This window comes from Marmota marmota, unplaced genomic scaffold (genome assembly GCF_001458135.2).
Source record: "Marmota marmota marmota unplaced genomic scaffold, marMar, whole genome shotgun sequence".
Classification (NCBI taxonomy): Eukaryota; Metazoa; Chordata; class Mammalia; order Rodentia; family Sciuridae; genus Marmota; species Marmota marmota.
The window spans coordinates 11,923,202-11,941,179 of record NW_025999869.1 but is presented as its reverse complement, the minus strand read 5'-3'; the positions used below and the strand labels follow the sequence as shown (position 1 = coordinate 11,941,179).

The 17,978-nt window shown below is 35.3% G+C and overlaps 1 protein-coding gene across 2 annotated transcripts in view; it reads left to right on the top strand.

Annotated features, from left to right (window-relative positions):
* The window catches only part of Gabrg2 (gamma-aminobutyric acid type A receptor subunit gamma2), an 86,888-nt gene extending 69,280 nt beyond the window's left edge, over positions 1-17,608 (top strand). The window contains exons 7-10 of one of the 2 annotated variants that reach the window (XM_015492801.2): positions 6,290-6,442; positions 11,305-11,510; positions 13,780-13,803; positions 15,190-17,608. In XM_015492801.2, the coding sequence (XP_015348287.1) occupies positions 6,290-6,442; positions 11,305-11,510; positions 13,780-13,803; positions 15,190-15,465 (659 nt within the window). In that variant the 3' untranslated portion in view covers positions 15,466-17,608. The remainder of the gene's footprint in view (positions 1-6,289; positions 6,443-11,304; positions 11,511-13,779; positions 13,804-15,189) is intronic. The other variant, XM_015492802.2, reaches the window with a different exon arrangement.
* The last annotated feature ends 370 nt before the right edge of the window (positions 17,609-17,978 follow it).

Here is a 17,978-nt window from a genome sequence, read left to right as displayed (position 1 = left end):
GGTTCAGTATGGGTAGTGGTGAAATGCACCAGATGTGTTGAGCGATGTACATTTATAATGAGAAATGTGAAGGGAAGGCACAGAACAAACCCGTATTCTAAGAGGAAGAGGATTTGAGTCAAGGTGGTCCAGTTGAACTACACCCCACTGCCCCAATGTACCAGTCACTAGGCATGTGTAGTATTGAGCTCTTGAAATCTGGTTTACACAAATGAGGAGGTGAAGTTTTAAATTTTATTTAATATTAATTTTTATTTAAGATGGCTATCATTTTAGACAGCTCAGGCCTAGATACACTGTGAAATTCGTGTGTGTAGTGGTGCTGGTGGTTTTGATGTGGATGGCCATAATCTTTGAACGGGAAGAGGGCTGTGAAGTTTTCTAGGGATCTGGGAGAGAGCTGAAGTCAGGAAAAACAAAGGCAGAAGAGTCACCGGAAGCATGAAATGAAGATGATGAATTTCCTTTGGCTAAGGTTTAGAGAACAGGAAGGGAATAACAAAACTGAAAGACATAGGTTAGATAGGTAAGATTCAAATTATAGATTACCTGGATGCCAGGATATAGAGTGGAGTTTTTTTTCTTTTTTTGGAAAAGAAAATGGACCTGGTTAAATTTTTGGAAGGTTGGCAATATTTAGTTAGAACTTTCAGAAAGGTGCTTGCCAGAAACTTCCATGGTGGGGTGTGAGATCAATTAATGTCTGTTTGTTTTATTGGAGCTCTGGTGCCATTGTGTAGGAAAGGTAAACTGACATGGCTTTCTTAGCCTGAGGAATCCCATGACAGGCAAGGCTACAACGCGGCTCTGTTTGCCCTCCCTTGACTTCTCATAGTCTGGTTTCTGCGAAAACACTGAGTGTATTGCAGAATAGTTAGTGAGAGGCTAAACCACCCCTGGGAAGGTGGATATAGGTGACAGATGCTGAAACTCCTTGGAGGCAACATGCATAGAAGCTAGCAGCTGATTAATGTGGAAGCCTTTCCTCCCTAATCATGTTCTAGATCTCTTCAACTCGAAGCCTGAGATTGTGCCCAAGGACTGAGAATCCTCCTCAAACTTCTAGGCACACAGTTGATCTTGAGAAAATCTTGGGACCCAATGAAAAGCAATATATAAAAGTTCTTCCACCCTCTCCCCATAGGTACTTAAGATCCTGCAGAAATGTAAGAGTAAACTGTGTTTTTTTAAATAAATAATTTCAGATTATCTTTCAAAAAGTTGCATCTCTGTATGTACCATCTCTGTGTTCTCCCTCCACCCCCAAACATATGTAGCTCTGCCCTTTGTTCACATCATATTGGGCCTGAACTTTACATGTCAGTTTTTCCCTCCTTACTCTGACAGTTTAAATGAAATATTATTTTCCATTGAATTTCACTGATCACTACTGAAGTTAAAAATATCACCGTACATTTAGTATCCATGAATTCTTCACTTTTTATTTCGGCTTAGTTAAAAATTTCAGTTTCTTTTCTTGGTGAATAATGGGAACTCTTTATGTATCGGTGATTATGAGCCTTTGATTTTTTTTTTAATATTTCATTGAAGTGTGGTATTTTGCCTTTTAAAACCAGGTATAGAATTATTTAGGAAACATAATTTCTGAGTTTTACACCTTAAGCCTTTTCATAATTTTATATTTTATGTTATGCTTGATAAAACCTTTCATGCATAAAGATTGTGAAGATATTCTATGTTTATGTAGTACTTATATTTGCTCATAAATTTGGATTTCTGGTCCATCTTAAATTGATTTTGTGTGTTAGGTTGAGGTATAAATCTAATTTGAGAAAATGACTTCTTCAAATGAAAATCCAACCAAATTTATTGTTTGCCTGTAGTCAAAATCAACTGCCCAGAATTATGACTCAGATTCAGATGTCTAATGAGGAATGATGGAATAGATCTGATGCATTGTCTCACATCTCTATCTGGGTTCCAGAGAGAGAACAATATTGTTCCCATTTAACCTATTTAGTTTAGAATCAGTTGTTAGATCCCATAGGTCTTAATCTCCATATACCTAACAGAGTGCCATACAAATAGCATTGCTTAAAAATATTGTTGATTTAAAGAAGAAACTAGAAAAAGGACTATACATTATAACACCTTGTAAAGTTCACAGAGTGGAACATGATCTGCTCTAATTATTTTAAAATAGACTAAGAATGATGGAAGAAGAACAAAACACAGGTAAATCTTAGGCTTATTTTTTTTCATTTTCATGACAAAGTATTTATGACATTTTAAGATGATGTATGCAAATCATTTAGCCCAGTGTCTGCATATAGTAGGTTCTCATTATTGGTAATTAGAAAATAATTATTATTATTTCAGGGTTCCAATGGAGACAAATAATTATCTCCTGTAAAAATCATTAAGTTTTTGAGGTTTCATCTATGAAAGAAGCTAAACACACTATTAAGTTCAGAATTTTATTGCTTTCTCATTATTTAGTTTTATTTTATTTTCTCATCTTTGGTACTGAAGAGGGGTTGAATCCAGGTGTGCTTAACTACTAAGCCATATCCCCAGCTCTTTATAGTCTTTATTTCAAGACAGTTTGCTTAGGCCCTCACTACGTTGCTGAGACTGGCTTCAAACTCACAATCTTTCTCCATCAGTGACTCAAGTCCCTACGATGACAGTTATGTGCCACCATTCCTGATTCAGGTACCTATGATTTTTTTTAACACTATAGCTAAAAAAGGAATTAAAGTCTCATGTGTTACTGACATTGATAGTTGCTTCATAAAACTAGACATAAGAAGCTTGAATAAATTAAGGAAAGAGATGGTTGGACATTCATGGGCATTCCGAGCTATGCCTCCTGAGCTCAAACATGGTCTACCTAAGTATGTACATACTAAATCTAGACCAAAGTCTACATGCTTAATAGACCAAAGTCTACTACATGCTCAGTCTAAGTCTTGACCAAAGTAGAGATGGAACTAATTTATGAAAGACTATAAATTTAAAAGCCAAATGTTAGGACAAATCAATGGGAAGAATAAATTTGAAGTGTCTAAAATAAACACCTTTGATTTGGTGGCCATTTAAACCTTTTGGGTTTGGGGAAATCACTGATGCAGCACTTTAAGGGGATTTGACTTTATAGGCTCCTCAGCCCAAGAGTTTTTAAGAATACAAAAAACACCAGGGCCTTGAAGATAAGACAGGCATCGGGCTGTCACTGTGAAACTGCTTTGCTTTTAAACAGCTTGTTCCCAAGTTTGAATCCATAATCCACTGGTAGAAAAGCTTTAGATTTGCTGGCAAAGATGAAAGGTGCTCAGAAGCTCTTCCCTCATAATAGAAATTCACAGATAAGTGCACTATGGAAGTTTAGACCCTGACTTAAAGGGAACTGGAGAATTGAATTGAGATAATTATCTTGCTAATATTGGACAAGATTAAAGTTCACCTTTAAAGAATCAGATCATTAAGGTAGAAGTGCAGACTCTCATTCCCGTACATGATAAGGAGAAAAGAAGGTACTAACATTGTGAGGCTTTACTTAAAATATTAAAATTTTAAAATTTTAATTTAAATATTTAAAATGTGGAGAAACTCAAGAACTTGGAAAATAGCAAAAAAAAAGTACCCATATATGACATTTTAAAAATAAATAAATAAATTTACAAACAAGCAACAACAACAACAAAGAAAACCCCTTCTCTTTCTTTCTTTGTGTTTTTCATACAGAATAAGAGGCCTTGCATTTTCCTTTGGTATTCTGATAAAAGAAATGAAAAGAGAAAGATGACTTAATAGAGGCCATCTCAAATAAAATGTTTTTACTCCTCAATCATATCCCATGTCTATTCTATTTGAAGTTAGGACAAAGCAAAGACTACACTGATTTATGAAATGCTATAACTTGACCTATATATTAGAAATATTAGCACACAGAAGCATAATCTCAAGGAGTCAGCTAAAATCTACTTACCATTAATCAAGTATTTCTACCTTCAAGTTTTGAGGCATAAACTAAATAGTTATTGCTAAAATAAATAGTTATTACTCAGTGATCTTTGAGAGGGTACAGATGTCCCTCAGGAAGCCTTGTGTCCCACTCTGCTCCAGGTAGTGATTACTGCATCAACCAGGCTTAGCCTAAACACATAGTGAGATATGAATCTACTGAAAGGCAGTGCCGAGGGAGAGGCTTTGATCCCTCAAAGAGGGCTTAAAGGGCTTTATATCCCAGCCCTTTGCAAGATTAGCAGGTAAAGCTTGAAAATGGCAAAGAACTAGACTGCATAGTGATACCTTGCAAAGTTAACTCCTCTGCATGAAGTTTCTTAGGGTGTCTGATTTCAGATTAAGTCAACATAGGCACAATGCCTAGTTATTATGCTCAGGCAAATGATTTGGATTTAATTATCTAGGTATTTTAGGATAAAATATAAATATTGGGTTGGGGTTGTGGCTCAGGCATAGAGCGCTCCCCTAGCATGTGCCAGGCCCTGGGTTCGATCCTCAGCACCACATAGAAATAAATAAATAAAACAAAGGTATTGTGTCCAATTATAACTAAAAAATAAATATTTAAAAATACATACATATATGTAATATATAATTTATTAAAGAAAATAGGAAAGCAAAATTTGAAAAGTGTTCCCTTGTATTTCTCTCATGTCATAAGCACAAAATACAGTCTTTGAAACTAATGTTCTCATACAATATATAGAAAATATAAATATACTGTAACTGAGATGTAACTCCATGTTATGTTCTGTAATTTTGAAAATCAAAATGCTTTAGAATTTTACATGGAATGATACAAAATGATGGATGTGGATTTTAAACAACAATATACACATCATGATTTAATAAAGTTAAGAGACTTGAAATTGTTTTACAGTAAGTTATTCTCATGCATAGCTATGTAGTTACTCTTCAGTTCCTTAGTACTTCTAAGCAGTGTATTTCCTGGGTTATTTACATAAATTCCATTTTAACCCAAAAGTTTCATGATATGTTTTTTGTATTTTCTTCTTTAAATTTTAAATTTATCAATGAATCCATTCATTTGTTTATTTATCCAACAAATTTTACTGAGCACCTGTTTAGAGTCAAGCAAGATGCCCAGTACAGATTGTACAATGGTAGACTAAAATGGGTACTTTTTAAAAAAAAAATATTTATTTTTAAAGTTTTTTAGGTGGACACAATATCTTTATTTTACATTTATGTGGTGCTGATGATCGAACCCAGTGCCTCGTGCATGCCGGGTGAGCACTCTACCACTGAGCCACAATCCCAGCCCCTAAAATGGGTACTTTTAATGAACTTTTTCAGGTACCATGCAATAGGAAAGACAGGTATTGCAACATTCACCTTCCGAGTGAATGAACAATTGCAAATTAAAATAATTTCTAATAAAAAAATCATATGATTCAGTAAAAATATGAGGAAAATGTCTCACCATAAGAATTTGGCTATAAATTCTGAGTAAAAGATTCATTTGTTATTGTCAAGCACCTAGATATTCCTCTCTGGTTTTTGCAGATAAAAGTCTAAGAAAGGCAGGAAAAGGTTACAAAACTTAGAACATACCATATTGCAGGCAACACAGGCAAAGCATAAAAACAAGAATAGTAAGTAAACAAAAATTTTATACATTGTGTTTCAAATGTGATAACAAGATTAAAAACCAAAAGTCATCTGAGAGAAGAAAATATGATCAATGCCCTTAAAATGTTTTCTTCCACCTAGTAGCTAACATGGCTTCTAAAAGAATCAGGGTTAATTTCCCAAATTTCCACTGTATTTTTTTTAACCCAGTGTTTAGAAGAGAGTTTTCAACATAGCCCTCATATAATGCTAAGTGAAATAAGCCAATCCCAATAAAACAAATGCCGAATGTTTTCTCTGATATAAGGATGCTGATTCATAATGGGAATTGGCGGGGGGTGGGTGGGGCAGCATGGGAGGAATAGATGAACTTTAGATAGGGCAAAGAGAAGTGAGGGGAAAGGAGAGGGTATAGAGGTAGGAAAGGCAGTAGAAAAAGACAGATATCATTACCCTCAGTACATGTATGAAAACATGAATGGTGTGACTCTCCTTTGTGTACAACCAGAGACATGAAAAAATTGTGCACTATTTGTGTAATATGATTTAATTGCCTTCTGCTGTCATATATAACAAATTACAATAAATAAAATATTTTTAAAAATCCTCTCCATTTAAATGTGTTCCGGAGAGTTAGATAGCCTGCTCATATTTAAATGTTTCCAGCTTTTGATATAGGTACTGCTATCTCTCCTTTTCTCTCCAGGAGACTACGTGGTCATGACTGTCTACTTTGACCTGAGCAGAAGAATGGGGTATTTCACCATACAGACCTACATACCCTGCACGCTTATCGTGGTCCTGTCCTGGGTATCCTTCTGGATCAACAAGGATGCTGTTCCAGCCAGAACATCTTTAGGTGAGTTACATTTCTTTACGTTATGATGTCCCAAGATAAATACACAACGCAAGAAATCTTTATTTACTCTTTATTTGCTCAAAATTCAGCCAGCAATTATATACAAGTCCATTTGTTTCATCTTTTGGAAAGTTAGTACATTTTTAAAAAAAATAATGTTTATCTACAATTATTTTTAAATAATGGTTTTAAAAATAGTGTTCATTTTACAGTGATTGCAATGACATTAGAAGTAATTGGCTCTTTACAGAAGATCCACTGAACAGATTATTTTTTTTGAAAAACACATTTATCTGTGAAATTTTGGACAAAAGACCAATTTTAAGATTATTTGAAGTTTTCTCCAAATATTATATATGATGATATTTACCTTAGATTCTCCATGTCTTTTTCTTCACCTGGAGAAGAAGTGTTAAATAGACTAAATCAAAACAAAACCACAGGAGCATTGGAGTCTGGGTTTATGAATGAAACTATAAAGACTTAACTAAGTATATAGCAAGGGAAATGTTATTATAAAACCACAATACCCTCTCATCATTCATCATCTACGTGAAACCTAGAACCACAGCTTTTGCCAACTCCCTGGCTAAAGAAGTGATATCAAGTGATAAGTAAGAACTGGGGATTTGAAGTCAAATCTGGACTTTCAGTCACACACACTATATAACCTTGGAATGCCCTTCCATCTCTACATCAGTTTCCTCACATGTAAAACATGCATCATTTCCAATTCCTAATTTGCAGGTTCTCTTTGGGTTATATAAGGTATTCTATGCACAAAGCACATGGAACAGGGTGAAGACTCAGAAATCATAGCTACTATGTAGTCATTTTCTGACAAAATGATCTGTACTAGGTTATTAAACTGAGGGCAGAAGTGATTACTGGGAAGAAAGACAACATTTGCATATCTGCCCTCTTCCAAACCTAATTTAGTTTCCCATCTGTTTCAAAATGAAGTTATTTTGATTTTTCCTGTTATATGCAGTACTTTTTGTTTCAAGTCCTATTCAACAATTCAAATATCTCGTCTCATGCTTCATGCTGACACATACTCAGAATACACTGAGCCTAATACATTAGGACTAATGCTTGTCACTGAGTAGAAGGTGTTACATGACATGTTTACATGTCATTGCAAATCAGAATGTAAATGTCATGTGTCTCCAGTGTACTATCTGGCACATAGCTGGTACCTCAATGATCATTCAATTAATGTATATCTCATTGAATTGATGGGACAAATACATTGATAGATTCTAACTTACCCTCTTCCCCAATATATTTTAAGCTAAATATTTCAGTCAATCTCTCCTCTTGAAACCCAGGCTCTTGTTGGTCAAAATCCCTTTTATGGCCCCTTAGATAAATCATTTCAACCATTCATGAAATGTGTTCATTGGCTTATTAGCAGAAGGAATGGAGATGTGTGAGTTAAGAAATGGAGACCAGATTTTTCAGCAAGTTACTGATACATACTCCTATTTCTTGATCATTTTTGAATATGTCAATCATGTTTAATATGGTCTTTATTCCTTCGTTACTCTTTGAAACAACTGCAAGAAGTTGCAATGATAACAACACAAGTTATCATAAAAGTTTTTAGAGCTAAGCTAAGGAAGTAAAGATGCTGCAAGGTTAAACAGCTTAAATAAAGTCACACAGCCAATAGGTAATAAAATTGCACCTTGGCTAATGGAACATAGATTTGCTGTGGGTGGGCAGCTTTGCTGAAGGCTGGTCATGGTAAAGTCGAGAAGCCAGCCTGAGCCAATATCGCTCTTTTAACTTTGCTGTCTCACTCATCTAGATCACTGCTTTTTAAACTCAATTACATATTTATATAACTAGGACCACTTTTAAAAAGTAAGATTCTTTAATATAGTCCCCAAAGATGCTTATTTAAATTGTCAAGGGCATGGCCTGGGGCTTAGGATTAAAAAAAATTAGTCGATTTTAATGTGAAGTCAACTTTTAGAACATTGCTCTAGATTTCATTGAGTTCCATTATCTTTTCCTGTGTTCATCATCGAGAGTTAAATGAGATGAGCATGAACACCTGCTAACTTTAACCTTATTGCCAAAGAACAGTCAGAGCCAAGTTCTTTATTGAGTGAGATAAATACGCTCACATTGCTCAGAGACACGTGCTATTCTCTGTGCCTAGACCATCAGAACACAAGGAATGGTCATCCTGGAGCTTATAACACTTGACTGTAGCTACACAGCTGGTAGCTGATGAGGTTCGATTATGTTTCAATGATGATGCACAAAAAGAGGAAAATGCCAATTGGTATTTTTTACCAAAGTAATCTGAGCTGGGCTAACATTCCTGAGAAGGATACTTCATGCCAAGACTGGAAGACTTGGTAAAACCTATGGGTATTTTCCATCTACCTCCAGTAAGAGAATTATGTCATTGTTTAGCAAAACTGGATTTTAAATGCTTTCTTACTGTTAGTGAGTGAATAGGGGAAACCTACTCTGTCATCACTTCTCATTCTTGATGTCATAGCCACTTTTTTTCCTGTGGCTTCAGGTGGCTCTCTAAAACTATCATATGGTGATTCTTCAAACTATACCTTAAATGATTGTGATTGATTGACTTCCATGTAACCTAAATAGTATCTTCCAAATGCGCAAGATCAGTGTTTAATCTGCATGTTGGAATTGTTTTGCTTAAACTGTCACACACCAGGTTTTCTAAAATGAACTCATCTTTGGTATCTACCACAAACACAGAGGTTTTCACTTTTCATAAGTCAAGTGTAGCTTGAGGCCTGATCATGAAATGAAGGCCAAGGCTCCAATTTGATTTTTAAGTTTTCTACCAAAAAAGATGAGCTGTAATTGGGTATAATCAAGCATTTCAACTTTAATGAATGCATAGATAACCTAACTAATATTTTTTAGTTTAAAAAAATTAAACTAAATTTAATTTAGTTTAATTTTTTAAATTAAATTAAATTTAAAAATTTAATTTTAATTTAAAAAAATTAATTTTTTTTAATTTACCAAACATTTACTGAGACTTTATGAAATATTGCTACTCTGTGTTGATAAGCTTTCTAACACTGTAACAAATACCCAAGAAAAATCAACTTCGGAGGAGGAAAGGTTTATTTTAGTCCCTGGTCACTAGAGCCCGTGCTCTGGTTGTGGCAGCGCAGTACACCCTGGCAGGAGTCCATGGCAGAGGAGGCCTGCTCACCTCACAGCAGCCAGGAACCAATAACAAAGACACCGAGGGGCAGTGGTCCAATATGCTCTTCAAGGGCACATCCTCAATGACCTAACTTCATTCTTCTGGATCCTACCTACTAAAGGTTCCACCATCTTCCAGTTGAGCCAAGCTGAAAAATCAAGCCCAGGCCCTTTGAAGGACATTTTACAGATCCAAACTGTATCACGTTTTATGCACATTATTTAATTTAATTTTAACCAAAGCTTCATGAAATTTCCCACTGCTTCCCCACCTTCCATCCTCTGCTGGTAGATGAGAAACTCGAACTTTCCTAAGATTTCTCCACAACAGCATGAAAGACCCCCAGGCCTATAATAATTCCTCAATCAAGAATTATTCACTAACACAGGCTCCAAACACTTTGATGCTTCATGCTGCATATCATTCATATATTTCCATTTGTTCATGGAAATGAAACAGTGGTGGTTCAAAACATAGCATTTGAAGTCAGGTTGCCCAGGTTTGTATCTCATCTCTACCACTTACTAGCCTGGACAAGCGTTTATTCTTCCTGTGATTTGTGTTTTTCAATTATGAATTAAAAGGTAATAGTTATAGGACACATCATAGGAAATTAGGAAGATTTTCTTGAATAATATATAAAGCACTTGACATAGCGCCTTGCCAAAGAAATTTGACTATCTCCTACATTTTGTGAATATGAATTACTATTCTCAAATGTAGGCTGAGCCTCTTGAGTCTTTCACATATATATTATCTATTGATACATTATGTCACATTTTTCATTCAACAAGTATTTATTGAATCCCAGCACTATGCTCTACTGTGGGGTTACAGTGGCCATCAAGAGAGATATCCATTGTCACAGAATATAGAAAATGGAAAAAAGTGGATTATTAAATACTCAAGAGCAGTGTAATACAAGGGCTATGACATTTATAGTCACAGTTTGCTTGATCACTCTTCTCCTCTTCCAAAGTTTGATCTTTCCTCTGAAGTCTCCTGGGCAGCAATAACTGTTATCTGCCATCAATAAATGATGGAATCTTTGTGGGTTTTCTTCCCCCATGAGAAAAATCATAAAACCGGAGAAAATAAAGACACAGAGCTACTATTTTAGAAAAACCTAAAGACACTTCCAGTCACTACAAGATATGCAGAATTAGAATCCTAGAATGATAAAATCTAAGGTGGGCTTTCAAGGAGCTAGTTCAAATGATGGGAAAATCAATACCCGGATGGTTAAGATGGTGAACTAAGTTTCTACAGAAAGAGCCAGAATCAACTTGAATGCTGAAGCTGTGTTACCTTTTCCACTCACGACACAGGTTTTATAGAGGAAACTGTCACCTTTTCGTGGTTGTTGCAGCAGGTTGTCTTAATTTTGTTCCCTGTCACAAAACAACTAGTGGAATGGGCTGGTTTGCTTGGAAAATGTTCGAGTATATATTCAGTATTTGTCACAATAATTGTTGCATAGTGAAAATATAATAATAATATTCATGGTGAGAGTGGATTAAGTTCAGTTATATCTCCTTTCCCACCACTGAAGTTGTCTATCAGAAGACACAAACCAAGTTTAGTCTCCTTGGTAACATAGTTACTCCATGTACTGATACTATAACACCATCAATTCTACTGTGCCTCTTTTTAGGTATCACGACTGTCCTGACAATGACCACCCTCAGCACCATTGCACGCAAATCTCTCCCCAAGGTCTCCTATGTCACAGCAATGGATCTCTTTGTGTCTGTTTGCTTCATCTTTGTCTTCTCTGCATTGGTGGAGTATGGCACCCTGCATTATTTTGTCAGCAATAGGAAACCAAGCAAGGACAAAGACAAAAAGAAGAAAAATCCTGTATGTATCATGTCCTATTGGTACCATAGAAATGTTTATACAGGAAGTTTACCTGGTTTTGTCTTAGTTTGGTTCTGTTACCTTATCTGCATGCTAAGGCTCAGCACTTTGGGCTTCAAGATGAAAACAGAATGTGTGAATTTGACCAGATCATAAATAGATCCATTTACGGCCACTAGTTACTTGAGAGAGCCCTGATTTTCTTAGACTCCTTATGCAAATGTAATTACTTGATTTCTTCATTTTGTGAGGATTAAATCCATTTCTGAGTAATATACCATTTTCTAATTAGTATTACTCTCTAGGTTTTATTGGTTTTCACGTTTTTGCCCAACTTTAATATTTTTAAATTACTGATGTTTTAAGTTAAAACTTTCATCCAAGGTATTCCACTAAGAAGTCACAGGGTTTGAAGTTTCAAGATTCATAACAGTTTTGCAAAAAGTGTGTGTGTGCGCATACGTGCGTGTGTGTATATGGGTGTGGTGTGTGTGTGTGTGTGGTGTGTGTGTGTGTGTGTGTGTCTGTGTACCTGAGCATGCACATGTACATTGCCCGCTGAGGACTTCTACTGATTGCATACTTAATATGCATCTCTTTGTTTTTAAAACAAATATCTCACTATTGTGTGGGCTAGTTACTAAGCCTCCATATTTTTATTTTTCTCTTCTTTTCTCATATAGAAGATAAATTTAATATTATTCAAAATAAATCTTCTGGTGCTGCTCTGAAAAATAAATACGGTAATGGAAGTAAACAAATGAAATACAAAAACATTACCAAAAAGTGCATGAAAATCCTTTGTTAGTAGCTGGTAATGATATATGCTCTTAATGGACTATACAGTTACCAGCCTGAATTTCTTTCAGTGTCAATGTGATTTGGAAACAGGTAGGATGATTTCCACTTGCACTAAACATTAGACAAAATTATGAATGCCTAAACAATTCTCTTTTATTGTGGATGTTATGCTTTGTTAGGGGTAGGTAACCCACTTGAGTGCAGTATCTGGCTCTTAGAAGCTTGAATTAAAGTCCATTCCCTTCCAAGAGAGGGCAGAGGTAATGGCCCTTGCCTCCTTGACTTACAGCCTCTCCTGGTCCTCTGCTCTGAGGGCCTCCAGGGCCATGACAGTGGCTAACTATCTGACTCATGGACTTTGGGAGCTAAATTATGAGGGAATCTGACTGAAATAGGTCATAGCTTGATGCATCTCCAAAACTCAGGTGAATTTATGTAACTGGCTCATGTTTACTTGACCATGAGACTGCATAGCAGGTAAAGAAAGAAGCAACATTATTCTAGATGATTAGCAAAAATGGAAATGCTTATTTTTAATTTTCAAAATGTTATTATGCTTTATGCAGTCTTTCCTTCCCTAGCTGTTTTGCTACTCTCTACTTTTACATTTTTTTTCCTCTCCTGATTTTAATTTCCTTGTTGTGTTGTGTTTTTTTTTTTTTTTTTTGGTTTTTGTTTGTTCTCCCTCCTTCACTTTCCATTTCATTGTCCCCCAAGAGGATGGTTCCATTGACACTCAGAATTATTACCTGCCAGAGTCACAAGGATGGGAGGGCTGGCTCTCACATGAATTCTGAAGAGCCCTTTAGAAGTCATTTGGCCTTCTCTATCAGCTGTGTCACTTCAGAGTGGATTTTGTTGCTGAGTTAGACACAGATGGATTCCTTTAACCAGGGTCTTGGAAATAACAGAAGAAATAAAGACGGTAGAAAGGACAGGGGATTAAAAAACCTGAGAAAGTGAAAACAAACAGGTAATTTTATTCATTTTTTCCTTTTAAGCCAGTTTGTTAATTTACCAAAGCTACATGGTGAGTGAGCAGCCGAAATTTCATCCTTCTGTTTGATATACCCTTAGCTCATCGTATCAGGACTCACCAACACTAACATCAGGTCTCCTTGGTGACAGTGAGAAGATAAATACATAGTATTTCCATATGGGGAAACTAGATAACAGGAAGTTTCCTCACAGCTGAACAACACTAGAATTTGCAGTCAGATAACTGGATTAATTTATTGAAAATTTCACTAATATCACAAAATTCTGTTTTCCAACTTTAGGCATATACTTTATCCCAAGCTCAGAAGATTCCTTCTGTGTTTATAATTTCAGTTCATTTTTACTTACTATGTTTTCAAAATGTATTTTTAATTTATCTTATTTTGTCTCTCTCTTTCTTTTTCTTTTCCACTTTCCTTCTTTTAATTAAAAAAAAATGCTATTCTCTTTTCTGTCTACAAACCCAAAGCTTCTTCGGATGTTTTCCTTCAAGGTATAATGTTTTTGGAATGGAAATTCACTGCATGCCACTGCTGAATTTAACTATTAACGCTTCCATGGTGTTTTATTTATGTTTTTATAAGGAGAAATTTAAGCATTTTGCTAAAAATAACAGAAATATTTGTAGATTTCTAGAGTTGATTCTACAACTATTCACTAATTCTCATAGGTTTTGATCTTATATCAAGCTCAAAAGCTATCAGACCTATGAGAGATGTCATAAGTAAAGAAGGTCTTTTTACACATCAAAAACAAATCTGATCCTCTTTCCTTGGATGCACTTGAGATCCAATTCTACTGGCTACTTTTACCACATACAGACTCTTTTAAAAGTAAAGTTTAACTCTATAAACCTTAGTTTTAAGAATGTAATCTAAAATATTGTGTTTTTTAATATATAATCTGTGTTTTCCTTAACTATACTTTTGATTTTTTTTGAAGAATACTGCCTTTAAAAGGCTGAGTTTAAACATCCATACTTTCTTTCTAGGGTAATTATCAGGGCTGTTGGCTCTGAGAAATACTGCAATGAGATTTCTATTCAACTCTAATATCTGATTTAGACACATTAGAATTTGTGTTTATATTATCCTAAAGCTAAGTCAGTCAAATTAACATTAAATAAGTCTTTTTGTCCTTTAGCAAATTTATTATTGGTCTTGCAGCAAAGGTTAGATTAGCATGTAGTCATTTGGCACTAGTTCCTCCTCATATGCTTAAACGTTCAACAGGCAGTTATGTCTTTTTTTTTTTTTAATTTTCATTCAGATGTAGGTCAATATTGCTGATAATTTTAAGCTTCTAACTGGTGAATGTCACACAAAGTTCTCTAAAAACATAAACTATCCCTCTGTGGCATAAAATCAGGAAACTTCTATTTTTACATATATATTAGCATTTTCTATTAACATCATTTAATATACTTGCTCTGTGTAACGATTTCCTATTTGCCTTATAAGTAAGCATGACCTAAAATTTGATTTCAAAATAGATGCATTTTTATTTCTCTGTTTCACTCACATGCAATACCATTAGCCTTCATGTAACCAACCTCATATCTAATAATTAATAGAATAAGATTCCATGTAGTTTGATTTAGATCTTCAAATTTGCGTTCTTTTGGTGTTCAATATTCTTGCTCTAGCTATTAGCTTGGTGATATTATTTTCAGCTGCACTGCTTAAGCTCAAAATTTGAAATATGCAAATGTGTTCTCTTTCTAAGTTCAATTTTACCATTGTAGATCATGATGTCATAGCAATTTCCTGAGTACCCATTTTCAGATTCATCATCACATTGGTGACATTATGGAAAAATCGTCCAGGATTTCTCAAGTGTAACTAACTTGGATTCCTCTCCTTCCCTACCCTTGTCTCAGGCCCCTACCATTGATATCCGCCCAAGGTCAGCTACCATTCAAATGAACAATGCCACGCACCTTCAAGAGAGGGATGAAGAGTATGGGTACGAGTGTCTGGATGGCAAGGACTGTGCCAGCTTCTTCTGCTGCTTTGAAGACTGCCGCACAGGGGCCTGGAGACACGGGAGAATACATATCCGCATCGCCAAGATGGACTCCTATGCTCGCATCTTCTTCCCTACGGCTTTCTGCTTGTTCAATCTGGTGTATTGGGTCTCTTATCTTTACCTGTGAGGAGGTATGGGTTTTATTGATCTGGATCTTATTCACTGAATCTCATGGAAATAAGATGTCTCTTCTAAGTCCACTTCAAAAATCCCCTGTGTGGTTGATAATGACCTGAATTTGTTTCTATGTCCTAACCTGGTAAATCATACAATGTCATATCGTTTGTGCCCAACTCTCCTTTGGTTAGTATAATTTGAACTTTAATGTTTGCTGTGTTTCATACCTGCAAGGCAAAGGAAAATTAGAGCAAGAATTGAAAACAAGCAAGGTATTTTTCATCTATAGCAACTGAAATAGTGAAAGCTCTTCCTGTTTATATTGACCAGAGTCCTTACTTGATTCATAAAACAGTTAGATACCAAGGTCCAAAACCGTATCCTAAGTTCACTTGGGGGCAAGTTGTGGTAAATTTGGACATAATGAACACAATGAACTCCCTCATTTGAGAATAATCACAAGCCTAGACTAGAAATCTCTTATTCCTTCATTCCATGATAGGAAGAAAATTTCCTCCACATCACATGTACAATGATGTAAATATTTCAATAATGTAGAATGCTTCAAGTTTAATGCATGCATCTCTTTAGAGCCAAAATAAATGGATTGAAGTTATCATCATAAAGTATTGTCCTTTATTTTGTGTCTTTGAGTTATAAGAGAATCATGAATGTAATTATAAGGATTTGGGTTTAGAATTGGAGGGAGGAATTTCCATTGCCTTCTCCCTCATGCATGAAGACTCAGTTTTTTTTAATTTCTTGTATGGCATATTAAAAAACACTTTGAGTAAAATATAGGCTGAATAATTGACATTTGCCAACTCTAAATATGCCCAATTTCACAAATAAGCTATAAAGTAATCATATGTGCTTGCCGCTATTTTTTCTTCCAGTTAGGGTGATAGATCATAGCAGACTTACTCTCCATCTCAAGATCTGCTTCTAGTGACTGTTAGTGCCTTGTGGGCAGAATCCTTGTCATTTCTTCTTTGGGTCCTCAGTACCTTGCATAATATCTGACATATAGTCAGTGCTCAATAAATATGATTTGCGATGTGTTGCCTTCATAAACTTCTGGTGAATCTCTCCGTGCTGCCCCGGAACGAGTGATTCATCCATTCATGTTGGCACTGTCAAGTGATGCTTGATTTTGTAGACATAACCACAGAGGATCCAAAGATCTTTGGTTAGTACGTTCATCTTCAAAAATTTGTTTCAGGTAAAGTCTGCACTCCTTTTAAAATAGTATCTATGTTCTATATTTGTGTACAGAAATGACTAAGAGGGCATAGAGTTTATAATATTATTTTTTTCCAGGTTTGGGTGTGAGTCAATTCTGACCCCTTGAAAATTCTATTTGCAAATTTACGCAAGGCAAAAGCAAGATTCATACCTGACTGTTATTCAGAATGTAGAATTCTACGCTCTGTGAAAAAAGTATGCAGAGATTAAACTAAAAACCAAATGAAAAGATGAATGGCCCACATGGAGGTCATTGAGCCTATGATTGTGGCCCCATGAGACTATATTGTAATGAAATGAAGTGATTGTCCCAGACGTCAAATGTGATGAATTGAGTCTTATATTTATATACTTACCTGAGTCCTTATTTTTCTAAAATAGTACCTTTTGTTGGTTCTTCTTTATGCAATCATTGCTCTAAGTCAGAGTTTAATAATAGCTAGTGTAACTTTATAGATAATCTAAAAAAAAGTAGAAAGAAGAGAGAGACTTTGTGAATATAAAACCATGTAAAGTCATCTGGATGAATCTTGAAATACATTTAGCTGCCAATTTTGCAACGTTTAATATATCAGTGCTCTCATATTTAACCTCAAACAAATGTAAATAGAATGAATTATTTTCTTGTTTTAAATCGTCAAGATATTAAATGTTGACTCTTTGGGAGAGTTGTTGGCAAATTTCAATGGTGAGAAACATGTTATTATTGTCAACTTGAAACGTGTTCTGTAATGGGGACACTAAAAAAAGCTAGCTTTCCAATGTGTGCATAGTATTGGCAACATGGATATATAGTATATATAATCTAATTCTTAATTATCAGCTGCGCCCTGTCTCTGTAATTGAAAGCCTTTTCACAAAAGGAATTGCCTAATGTGGACTTTTACAATAAAAATGCTGCATTCTAATCCTGGTAGCATCTCATTCGTCTGGTTGGACTGTTTTTCTTAAAGATTGTGACCTTTCTAGTTTCATTTCCCTAACTTCCTTTCTAATTGTGAGCTATGTGATGATGTTTTACATGGTGATTCTGTTGCCTTCAGAAGATTTAAGGTGCATTTGGAGCATATGATGAAGAAGGAATGTGGAAATGTGATGAAGTTAGTAAAGGTCAGGCTCATGCCTTGAGATTTTTGATGCAGTTAAGAATAGGGAGTTTGATGTTTGACAAAGTTGGGGTCCCAAACTCAGCCTTTAGGAATCTCTGTTTTCCCAACTATAAATTGGGTGTAACAATGACACCCCATAAAGTAACAATTAACAGATGCTCTCTTCCTT